The sequence below is a fragment of the Azolla caroliniana genome, unplaced genomic scaffold (genome assembly GCF_043228905.1).
Source record: "Azolla caroliniana isolate FFs.n. ecotype wild unplaced genomic scaffold, voAzoCaro1.0.p SCAF_17, whole genome shotgun sequence".
Classification (NCBI taxonomy): domain Eukaryota; kingdom Viridiplantae; phylum Streptophyta; class Polypodiopsida; order Salviniales; family Salviniaceae; genus Azolla; species Azolla caroliniana.
In genome coordinates this window covers 14,573,118-14,585,695 of record NW_028230452.1, presented here as the reverse complement: position 1 = coordinate 14,585,695, position 12,578 = coordinate 14,573,118, and the positions used below count along the sequence as shown (strand labels likewise).

General features: G+C 38.7%; 2 protein-coding genes across 2 annotated transcripts; both read right to left on the bottom strand.

The window, feature by feature from the left end:
• Positions 1–1,183: 1,183 nt before the first annotated feature.
• LOC147853254 (inositol monophosphatase 1-like) lies at positions 1,184–2,257 on the bottom strand. Its single transcript, XM_087333480.1, has 4 exons — positions 1,959–2,257; positions 1,806–1,859; positions 1,360–1,440; positions 1,184–1,285 (listed from the first exon to the last, which is right to left on the bottom strand). Exons 1-4 carry the CDS (start codon positions 2,016–2,018, stop codon positions 1,217–1,219), a joined length of 264 nt encoding a protein of 87 aa, XP_087189606.1. The 5' UTR covers positions 2,019–2,257; the 3' UTR covers positions 1,184–1,216.
• Positions 2,258–8,948: 6,691 nt separating this feature from the next.
• LOC147853253 (uncharacterized) lies at positions 8,949–10,869 on the bottom strand. Its single transcript, XM_087333463.1, has one exon. The coding sequence runs from the start codon at positions 10,802–10,804 to the stop codon at positions 9,095–9,097; it is 1,710 nt and encodes a 569-aa protein (XP_087189589.1). The 5' UTR covers positions 10,805–10,869; the 3' UTR covers positions 8,949–9,094.
• Between the last annotated feature and the right edge of the window lie 1,709 nt (positions 10,870–12,578).

Here is a 12,578-nt window from a genome sequence, read left to right as displayed (position 1 = left end):
TTCCATTCAAACTCTAATACCCTCATGGGTATTTGCTCTCTATCGATGGGCTCGTACAAATCTTTGACGATGAGAAAATCTTCCATCTTGATCTTCCAGTCTGTGTAGTTGTGTGAGTTCAGGACCATCATTCCTGGGAGGCCACTCACACCTCCTTCCATCTCCCTATCACTCCGATACCAGTTGATGAGATGGGATCGTAAAACAATGAGGAAGATATGTTGAAATGTATAGACAAAACGCAAAAACTGCAAGATAGACAGAGTATACACAGTTTTGTGTGGAAACCCTAAAACGGGGAAAACCACATTGTCGTAAAGATTGTGGATGTGTGTAGCAACCGCCGGGGCTCCGTGATTTGGGGATGATCGTGCAGATGATGCAAGGAAAAGAAGGCGAGAAGACAAGATAGATGCAACGTTGTCGCGAAAAGAATTTTGTTTGTAAAATAGACCACTTACAATATTTGTTTGCCAAAATGTTATTTGGCATAATGCTACAAATCAATCACAAGATACACAAATGGGCTCTAAACCAGGACATAACAAAGACGAGACAACACTTAAGATGTAATCTCTTGTTTGGTCTTATAGGCCATTTTGGCCTCTTAAAAGACGTTAATATCTCTCTCTCTCTCTCTCTCTCTATACAGCAGATGTCAGGTTTCTTCTATAGCCTGTATGAAAATATCACAGAATGTACACAACCAGAAACTCATAAAGGGATATTGCTTGACCAAAGTTTTTCTTTTGGCTACTTCCGCATGCCCTATGATACATGAACATCCCATAAGAGATGTTGGCTAAATTGAAGGATACATGGTGCCACTGCCCAATCCCCCAGACGATTTCGTGATGGATAACATGATGCCATACTGGCATCACCCTATGAGAACATTCATGGGCTGATCCACTTGCATTCCACCTCTTCAAGTATGAAGTTAATTTGTACACTATACCCATGGTTTGTATATGATAGCACTTGATCACAGACCAGTTAATTCGGGCAGCCACTTAGTGTAGGTACAAATCAAGACTAAAATATAATGTCTAATGGCAGAGCAGATAAGTATACCATCATCAAGACTAAAATATAATGTCTAACGACAGGGCAGATAAGTTTTTGATGTTTAAAAACAATAATAATATACCATCATCAAAAACTTCTTTTGAAACACACCTGTGTACAAAATTTGTTGTCCCATCGACGGGATCCACTATCCATGTTGGAACAGATCAGTGATTTCAAATGATCCAGAAAGAGCTGTTGTTTCTTCTCCAATCAACTGTTGATAGATGACACAGAAAGTATTGGGAGATTGTAACAAGGAAAGTCTCGTTTAACCACACACACACACACCTTATGATCAGGATAATGTTTCTTGATATGTTCGAAAATTAACTCCTCATATCTTTTATCTGTTTCTGTCACGAGGTCAACCTACAGCATATTCATCAATAAAGGAATTTAGGCATCAAAGTATAACATGAATATATGCTAGCATCATTATTACGTCTAGAATTCTGGAAGTGTATTAGGACAATTAAAACGATTAATTGCTATAAAAGACCTGTGATCCTCCTATCACAATGATGTATATGCAATATACAAAAACATATAAGCACGGACATATATGAATGCGTGTGTTGATATTACATATATGTCATGGATTATACTTTATCAGAAGCAGACATGCATTGTCTAAATTAATAGAGTGTCTTTACGAAATCAAATTCATAAACGATGAGCATAAAGATAAGCTACATAATGAGAGTTGGTCATGCGGGTGAATGTATATTATCAACCTGACTTTTATGTTCAATTGTCTTGATTTCTGAATGAAAATTTTCTGCGATAATCTGTAGACAAAAGCAGAACCAGGAAGTGCTTCTTATTAATATACAAGAACTTAGTTGAAACAATGGAAGAAATACATACATATATCTATATATCTCTACCTTCCCAGCCAACTTTGCAGCATCTATTGCAACGGACAAAAGCTTCTGATGATGATCCATGGCAGAGAAGCACACGGGATAAACGTATTCTTTCCTGGTTTAAATATCCATCTAAATCCCCTGCTTTGTTTCTGACTCTGTTTTTTGTTACTGTATTTCTGACTAGAGTTTGGTTTCTTAAGAGATTCATGATTTGATGCCAGTCTTCTTTTACTATATATATCCACCAGAATATCCTGCAAATTATTTCACACTTTTTTGAGACTGTCTGACCTCCAAAGTTATATGCTCCCGGTAATTCGCACTTTTGAGACTAGTGTTTCATGAAACAAAGAGGATCCATTGAATTATTCGTGACTCGTGAGTTATATATATAAAGACAACTATTATGTATGTGTCATGGTTGAATGTTCTTATACATCATCTTTGTTTACATGTATGTCTCACAAAGTCAAGGGGAAACAAAGGTGCCCTTGTGCTGTGTTTGAAGTTCAAAAAATTATTTCAAGTTAGAGGCGAGAAACATATAGAAACTAATAAAAGGTAGGAGGCACTGCACAGGAGAGAATTGACCGGGAAGAACAAATTATGTGAATCTCGAGATCAGTTGTCTAAAATTGAGTTGATCTTTTGAGAAAGTCAAATGGGGAAAAAAGTAAAGTAGACACCTAGCAATCCACATTCAAATAAGATGTAATGCAAATGTTTTACAGAATTATCCATGCAAGATATTACATAGGTATATTTAAGAGAAGACACTAAACAACATAGAAATATGAGATGGATATTTGTTAATGTACCATATTGACCAAGACCCAATTCTTACTATGATCATGAATGTATTCTCATTTATTGATCAAGAAGAATTAGGACATGCCACTATATTACAAAAAAGTGAAGTGAGCATATTGTTTTTGAGAGATTCCATATGAATTCCTATGACAATTGTTAAGCCCTTGGATAGCACCACGACCAGTCGTGAAGAAGAGCGCATCAACAAGGACATAGTATGGCTAAAGGACCTACGAAGAGAGAATGACAAGAAGAAAGAGGGTTAAAGGACATCCAAGTGTGCAAGGTCCATACCCTAAATGTAAATGCTATATAAACCACATGGTGTTGGCTTTGTAATGGTTCTTTCATTTGTAAAGATCTCCCTATTGATTAAGCCCTTGGATAGCACCACGACCAGTCGTGAAGAAGAGCGCATCAACAAGGACATAGTATGGCTAAAGGACCTACGAAGAGAGAATGACAAGAAGAAAGAGGGTTAAAGGACATCCAAGTGTGCAAGGTCCATACCCTAAATGTAAATGCTATATAAACCACATGGTGTTGGCTTTGTAATGGTTCTTTCATTTGTAAAGATCTCCCTATTGATTAAGAGGTAGAGCTTCCTCTCCTCCCTGTAAACTTTAAGCTTAAGAGAGATTAGTGAAGTGTTTAGTTAGAGAACACTAATCTCTCTTCCTTGTTGGTGCTAGACCTCTTAGCAAAGAGGGTTAATAAACATATTCATTACTCTTATTGTCTATATTTATTACCCTATTGTCTATGAGAGCGAGCTTGAGAGAGTGAGAGAGATATCATGCTTAATCATCTATTAATCGTTAAGTGAGTGTGAGGCTCGAAGGTGTCTGACAACCATCTCTACCTGATTCGCCATCAAAAGGGTATATGCCGGTCCGAACTCCGCAAATGACATCGAGGAGCTAACTCCATCAATACATAGATCCTACACAACAATTTAAACTACAAGTGAACAACAATAGTTATGCTCCCAACAAGAGACAAGAATTTATAAAGATATGTCATACCAAGACCTATGAATTATGAATATTTATGCAACATAATGCTAGACTAATTCATTATTAGCACAAAAAAAATACATATCCCCAACAAATTAGAAAGTACAGCCCATAGTGGCTACATAAACACAATCAAAGTAGCTATATAGAGAAACAAGTTAGAGTGAATACATAGAGAGACAACTCTAGAGTGGCTGTGCTAATGAACATATCCTCTCTAGGAACTAAGGCTTATCAAGCCAACCACTTCAACACATTTCTTTTTACATTGTTTTAATGTTGTAAATTTAGAACTTCCAAGGGCATTTTGGTAAATAGACAAACTTTTAGGGGTATCCTGGTACTTTTCCCTAAAATATATATTACACACACTCACACGCACAACACACGCATGTAATCTATTATGTTGTGCAAGCACTCTATTTCTTCAATCTCTTTAGAATGCACACATGTGTTCCACCGTTGATGTTGCCTTGTCATCTCAACACACTCCTTTAAGCTCGTTTTTCTTGCATCATGATGTTGATACCATTTAAACACAAATTTCTTTACTTATTTCCTTTGTACCTAACAATGTAGTCTTTCTTTTCTTCCTTGTTCATTGGGTTGATCAATCGTCTTCATCATCAGGATCCACAACACACACACACGCTCTCTCTCTCTCTCTTTATATGTGGTCATTTCTCTATGTTTAGGTTTGCTCTTTCTTCTTTTATTATGCAATCCCCTTTCCCTTCTAAATTCTCATTTTCCTATATCCTTCAAAGATTTTTCTTTTCTTTTCTTCTTCTCTCTGTCTCATTTCAATGGTTGATGTCTCTCATAGAATGGCTTTGGTGGAGAGAAGGTAGTTTGACTCATTGAAGGAGCTTTGACAAGCTGTGAGAGATGATGCAATTAGCTCGCATGTTAATTTTGATCCATCTACAAAACATATAATTCCAAAAATATCCACAAAATCAAATATATCTATCGACTCAACAAAATATCTAATAATGTACAATCGTCACTAAATTGGGGTCCTACAACTGCGAACATTGCCTCCTTTCCCATGACACCTTATGAATCACTTAAGTAAAGAAATTTGTGTCTGAAGGGTATTTTGGTAAATAGGGCTTGTAGATTTGATGTATAATTACTTTATAAAGTGTATTCTTTTGGACATAGGGGTAGTTTGGAACTTCCAGGGGCATTCTAGTAAATAGATAAACTTCCAAGGGTATCCTGGTACTTTTCCCAATATTTTATCGACAATGATGAGGCCACTTTTGTGTGTGAGAGAGAGAGTCAATATAATAGATATTTTATCTTCCATGACGAGGCCAACATTGAGAAAGAGAGAGAAACAATATAATCGATATTTTATTGTCCATGATGAGGCCAATTTAAAAAGAGATAGATAGATTAGATAGATTATTAGGGTCTTCAAATGTCAAATATGGCCAATTTAAAGAGAGAGAGAGAGAGAGAATATAATCGATATTTTATTGTCCATGATGAGGCCAATTTAAAGAGAGAGAGAGAGAGACAATATAATCGATATTTTATTGTCCATGATGAGGCCAATTTAAAGAGATAGATAGATTATATTATCGTCTTCGGAGGTCATATATGACCAGTTTAAAGAGAGAGAGAGAGAGGGTCGTGTACTAAAGACGAAATATGTATATTAGCAACATAGGAGATTACACCATGAACAACATTATAGAAGGTGACAGGGGTGCTTTATAAAGAGTGAAATTCTTATTATGCATCATGTTACAAGGGAGCACGTTATACAATATCCTTTTTCTCATTAATTAACTTATTGTTATATAATAATAATTAGGAATCGACAATGGTTCAAATTCAGCTTAATCAATTAGGCCTCGTCCAAACCAAACCGGTTAAGCCTTTACCGTTTTAAGAGTTTTCAAACTTGAACCAAACTAATCCCCAAACCAATTAAGGCTCACCTGGTTTGGTTTGGCATGAGCGTTGCCAAACTGAGTTCAAACCGGATAAGGAGGTTCAAGCATGATTTGAGCCGAACCACCAAACCATTTAAAAACTTTTCAACGGATTAGTTCAAGCTTAGGCCGAGCCATTGCAAACTCCTAATGATAGTACTTAATTCCTTTTGAGAAAGTTGGACTTTAAATGCAATTGGCCCCACCCACCACAATGTGTTCACATGTTGGACACTGTTGAGTTTGATTGTCAACAACATTAAAGACCATATCTTTTGTCATACATTCATCACAATAATACAACCACCCGAATATTTTTTGTGTTCAATGTAACAGATTTATCATATCCAACCACTCCCAGCAGCTTTTGTTTTGGTAGCCAAAAGAGCTATATGAAATATTAATAAGAGTTTATTTACTTTTCATACGTAGTGTTACCATCCTTGTAATTGTCTCTCATATTACTTAATATACTTTACGTCATTTGGTTTATAACACATAATGTCTCTCCCTCTTCGTAAAGCATACAATTACTTCTTCTTTTTTCCAAAAACCATTGCTTCGCATTAGTTAGCAAATAGAATACAACAAAGTTTGTCCAAATCCACAATGGGATCAACATATACAACTTGGAGAAACAACTCCAAAATCAAACAAAAACAACAAAAAAACTCAACCGATCCTTAAGCAAAATTGAAATAAACCCTAATTTACCCCGACTCTACCCAACTAACTCTTTTCTAACAACATTATCCGGGTAACATGACTATACTAACGCACGTTTGTGTTAGTTATACATACATAATTACAACCCATGTACAATATTGGGAGCCATCGGTGGAAACAACCACCTAGGTGCCTGGTAATTCCACTTAGGCCTCAATGAAGATTTAACTAGCATGGGAGAGCTACTCCATTTTAGCAAGAACTTGGACCTTGCCCTTTCTACTTCTTCTGAATCCCCTTGAATTGAATCATACCGACCGTGCAACCAAGCCACAAAGATCAAACCATATATTTAACATCATCTCCATGCACGAGAGCTTTTGCTGCTGAAAAACAAACTTACAACGCCTGATCCAGATGTGCTAGGCCGTCAAACACGCCACCATAAAGCCAAATCTCCTCAAAAAATTCAGAATTTGTGCCTGGTCTCACCCCATTACATTGGAACACTCTACCACCTTGCATTATAAATCCATGTCCTCGAGGGTTTAACTGTTCACCCCAGCTTTCCCCTTTTAGGGACAATTCTTGTATTGAGCCCCACACAACGTTCCCTTTCACACCACATGCTGCCATGATTCGAAGGCGTCTACTCCAAATGCTAATTGCCTCTGTACAATTCCAAAAACAGTGAGAGATTGATTCCAAAGCCTGTCCACATAACCTACAGCTAGCCTCACCACCACGAGAGCTCGACCACTCACCTACAGGTACTACCTTATGGCTAAGAAGCCACAACCAAGCCTTAAAATTTTCTGGCATATCCAATGCCCTTAGTCTCCTCCAAAACGACTTCAAATCGTCGTCTGAAATGCCTTTATCCTTCCAGCTGTTGCGAATCATTCCAGCACCCACGGTTTTGGAGCCAATGATTCGTCTTCCTAGCTTGGTATTGTATTCAAAAAACTTTTTCAAGATTTTTGTTCTTGGAGTCAGCCGCCAAACCTCCAATGGATCCCACTCCAAATCATATAAGGGCTTGTTATCATAAAGCCATATTTTACAATCATGATCCAGTGTCTTAGGGTATGGGTTCAATTGCCACCACTTACCCGTCAACACTACCATCCACCTACCATCATTTGTCAAAGAACTTAGGTTACCCCAGAAATGATCCCCGTTAGTTGAGCACCTACCACGGATAAGTTGTGCATCACCCTCACCTACAAACCAACCTGAACAAACTGTCTCTTCTGCATTCAACTTATCCAATCCAAGCATACAATTAATTGTATTAATTGCATGTAAAAAACATGATTTAAACCTCTCTCTTAAGGAGGGACATTCTCTAAAACCATCAAAAAATATAAATACCCAAACGCGCCGCATTAGAATACCTTTCAACTTCCTAATATATGTTTTAACTCCATGTCTCAAACATGAAAACATTATGTATATTCAACTAATGTTGTAACACCCAATAACTTAAAAATTGTAAGGTGATCTCCATCCCATCATTTGTACCATTTTAAACATTTTGAGTAAAGACCCCTTCTGTATGCCTCAAACAACAACAAGTTATACTTGCTGAATCTCTCTCGATTATGACATACATATTTAATTCTTAATTTACTGGATGCCATTATGGAATGTAGGGTCGGAACACATATTGACTCCACCAAACAACCTAGTATTCAACTACAACCATAGATTGACATATTCGCATTCGTGGGATTTCCCATTCGAATGCAAACGAATACGCATATATTCGTGTGGTCAAGTATTCGTTAAAAAAAAAAAGGAAAAAAAAGGAGATGAACTCCCTCCTTTTAGTTTCTTAGGAAAAAAAGGAAGACTTGACAATAAAAAAAGGGATAATAAAATAGAGAGTTGAGAGAGACTTGACAGTAATAAATTTTCATTGGAGATCTTGATTCTTTATTAAATAAATAAATAAATAAAATAAAATAAAATATTGTTTTATTTTTAATAAATAAATAAAATAAAATAAAGGTTAATTAATTCTTCACCTTTTCTTTTCCCAAAATTTATGGATATTTTTACCTGACATTAAAATTGAGACTTCACATTAATCATGTTTTCATAGTAAATATAAAAATATTGGTTTTTTTAAAATAAAAAAATCAATTATTTAAATAAAATAAAGGTTCATAAACTCTCCTCTTTTTTTATTTGACACTAGAAAGGAGAGTTTATACTAATCATATTTTTATAATTTATTAATGAATAATTGTTCTTTTTCTTAGTGAATTAAATTTATTTATTTTAAAATTAATTAATTAATTGATTATTTGTATATTTATTTTACAAAACGAATGGTTTTTAAATATTCTTAGGGCCATTTTGTATTCTCGAATATTGAGAATATCACGCATGTGTCAATCTATGACTACAACTAGTAAAAAGCGTTGATGATTTACAATTAATTTAAAACTTTTAAGTATTGATGATTTATAATTGGTTCTCACATTTTTCATAGTGGCATCTTATGTTTGAGTGTGAATATGTTCACATTTTACGAAAGAAAGAGATGGTCAAATGGACTACAATGCACATGGCCTACATGTGACAATAAGAAAGCTTATCAATCATTGAGAGAGAGAGAGAGAGAGAGAGAGAGAGAGAGAGAAGGTTGTCCAATGGAGACAAGAAGGTAATGGGTTCCATGTCCACGAGTTGCTAGAGGAAATGGTCAAGCAAGGAAGTTATCCGCTAGATGTTGGGTCAAGGCAACCATCGTTAGGGTAGGGTTCCATGACCCACTCTTCGGCCACAAAGCACCACCTGTCACCCACACATTGGAGACACCTTTTAGGCGATAGTCAAGGTCAACTACAGCCTCTGGGTCAATGTCCCCTCCAATGTGCATGGTGGACCCCTCGTGCACCAATCCCGGCACGCGGATACTATCTCTACTTGGTCTTGTTGCTCTCCAGTCGTTCGTCTCTCCGTGCCAATACTCCAACCCGCCTTCTGCGTTCAAAGCCGATGCTAGCCCCTGCTCCAACACTTGGAATGTGGTCTCATCCATAGCATCCCAGAGTTGCAAATCATTCTCCGTCTCTCTCACTTGCAAGACGACGTTTGTCGTCGGGTCTTCTACGACCACCCCGTTATTATTGCCGCCCCGTTTGAGCCACGAATCAGCGTTCTTATGCTCAAGCTCGCCCAACACGGCGCATACAAGCACCACATACTTTTCCCGGGACGTATTTAGTTGCTGGGTACTTGCCGTAGCCACCACATCCGGCATATAGCGGAATGCCACCTCAGCATTGCGGTCGGGATCGGGGTCATGAATCGCGGTTAGCTGGATATGGAACTGTGCGGATTTGTTCTTAGGATCCACCCCGGCAATGTAGATCGCCCCTAATTCAAGCTTCTCCTTATCTAGGGAGTCGGCGAAGGTGCAAGAGGCGCGGGGGATCCTGGCCACGATCGCAGTGATGAAATGCGCGGTGAAGCGATTGCCGACATTGGGTAGGGACGGGAATGAGTTCAAGACGAGGGTCGCGGGCGGAATGCTGCCCATTGCGAGGATGAGCTTAGAGGAGCTGTGGATGCGGACATGGCCACGGCTGGTCTCGAGCGCGGTGGCCGTGGAGTTCTGGTGGAGGATGCGGTACACGGTGCAGTTAGTGGCGATCTTGAGCTGTCCTGGGTACTTCCCGACCAGCGTGAGCAGAGGGCCGACAGTGGAGAATTTGATGAAGTCGAGGCCTTGCTCGTGCGGGTCCCGGACAGCAAGGGGCGCATAGATCGCCCTCGTGACCGCCTTGAACGCGGGGATGCGTCCAGCTAGGAAATCGAAGAGCTCGCGCTGTAGGTTCCCGAACACGGCATCGTTCCGGCAGTTCCCGATCTTGTCGGATGAGACCACATTGAGGAGGTCCCTTGCCAGGGGCATGTATTCCCGAGCTGCGGCCACGACTTCTCGTGGCCAATCCTCAAACTCCTCATCGGTCGGCTCCGGACACCAACCGCTCCATGTAGTGGATCGGCCACCGAAGAACGGGACCATTCCGTGCTGCCATGTCACATAGTGAGGCGGCTTGCTCTCGGCAGTTGTGGCGGATAGCGTCCACGGGAAGGTCTCCGAGAAGCCACCGATCGCGTGTTCGAATGGGAGCGGGAGAGCCTGACAATGCTCTGGCAAGAAGAATGGGCCCCTCTCTAGCAGTAGTAGCCGAGCTCTCGGGTCCTTCTCCAAGATCCGAGATGCGAACGCGAGAGCACAGAAGCCGCTGCCGACTACGATGTAATCGAATTGCTCCTGCTCCCGAGCTTTTCTCCACTGGTCTTCGGAGAGGAAGAAGGTCTGATCCATGACATGTGTGCCGGTAGGATTTTGGGGGCCGGGTGTAGGGAAACCATAGCTAAAATTGGTGGAGCTTGAAGCCATGTATGTATGTATGTAGCAAGTTAAGATAGTGCCAAAAAGTGTAGTAGTGAATGTAGTGTAATGGGTGTGGATGGGCTATATGATGTGTGTGTGTGTATATATATATATATACTCAAAAACGAGAAAAATGAAAAGTTGGTATGTAGCAAGTCAAGCAATGCAAAAACGTGTAGTGAATCGTGAGAGTTTTGAACCCTTGCCCACGTCTTTGAATGTTCAAAGTTGATTTAATATAAAATATCTTGCAAGAAAATGAGATCCATTAATACAAAATGTTTTGAGGGCATTGTCAGAAAACTGTAAAAGCCACTTTTGTAACTTTTCTATATCTATCTAGCATAGCTCGAGCCATACTATATATGTGAATATTTGTATCATACTCATATGTGAAATGGCTCCAAGCATAGTATGAAGCAAACGTACCATTCACATTCGCGACATTCTTATCATCCGAGTATGAAAAACACCCTCGAAGTATGGTAAATACCGTACTTTTTTGCACTCACGATTTATTATAAGGTAATTGTTTTTAAGGGTAACAAAGTTAAGGTAAAAAGTGTAAAAAAAAAGCACAAGAATGTTTTTAATAACATACGCATTCGTTTGAAAAAACGTATGGAAATGAACGTTTGGGTTAACAAACGCGAAATTGACGTACTATTACTATTTTTATGTTACAAAACTTGTTTACCAAAAGAAGTCGTTTTGGGAGGACTCAAACTCACAACCTATATTTGAGAAGAGATGCTTGAGACAGACCATTTCAACTCCTTCGTTTTCTTGCTTTTTGTTTCTTTTCTTTACTATTTGTCTTGTATTCAACCACCTTATTGAGCGACCTCGCCATCCTTTCCTTGCGAGTTTCTTCATCGCTTTCTTTTCTTCCTTCTCCTCTTCCCCTTCTTCCCTTTAGTCACCATGGGGGTGGCTTTTATAGGGGGGTCAACCGCCTAGCCACCCTCTTGAGGTGGTTGACAAACTGCCTCATGCAAGGGCGATTATATATATATATATATATATATATTACTTCTTCTTCTTTTTCTTTCTTTATTTATTTATTTACAAATTCTATTTTATACTTTTACAATTGATAAATTACAAAATCACCCTCATTTAATTTCGAACTCCCCTTTTTTATATAATTACATTTGTGTCTTGAGTGATCTTGAAGGTCACATTAATCTTTCCGAAGGTTGTATCTTGGGCTTTTGAACTCCGATTCACGAATCGAAAATTCCTACTTGCTCCTTGTCATAAGTTCCAGATGGGAAATATCTTTCTATATATTTTTGACATTGTTTTGACATCATGAAGCCTCAACTTCATGACAACGGGAACATATATTCCACTATACAACAGAGAATACAGAGAAAGCAGTAACAACGCCCTCTAAAACTCAGAGGATAACCACTTAGGGTTCTTGGCAAGTTCACTGAACTCTATCAATGCTCTCTCACTCTCTCTTTTCCCTCTCGCACACTCACTGCAGCGCTTCGTTCTATTCTATTCTTCTTGTTCTACACAACATAAAGTTTGCCCTAGGCGTATTTATACTCATACATAATATGGGTTATTTACAAATATGTCTGTTATTATTATTATCTAATAATAACAGTAACAATCACTAATCAACCAACTGATCGACTAGTCATTTCGACTAGCGGACACCTATGTCGATTGTCTAGTCGGCCCAACAAGTCGACCTTGTCGTCGACCATCTGGTCAGTCGGACTAGTTGGTCTTGTCTTCGACTTGGATCATCTACTGTCGACTC

Excerpts from the sequence above, each read along its gene's own strand:
- LOC147853253 (XM_087333463.1), bottom strand. The coding sequence starts at position 10,804 with ATGGCTTCAAGCTCCACCAATTTTAGCTATGGTTTCCCTACACCCGGC.
- LOC147853254 (XM_087333480.1), bottom strand. The coding sequence starts at position 2,018 with ATGGATCATCATCAGAAGCTTTTGTCCGTTGCAATAGATGCTGCAAAG. Across the intron at positions 1,441-1,805 it reads CAATTGAACATAAAAGTCAG|GTTGACCTCGTGACAGAAAC; the intron begins GTTGATAATATA and ends AATATGCTGTAG. Across the intron at positions 1,286-1,359 it reads AACATTATCCTGATCATAAG|TTGATTGGAGAAGAAACAAC; the intron begins GTGTGTGTGTGT and ends ATCTATCAACAG.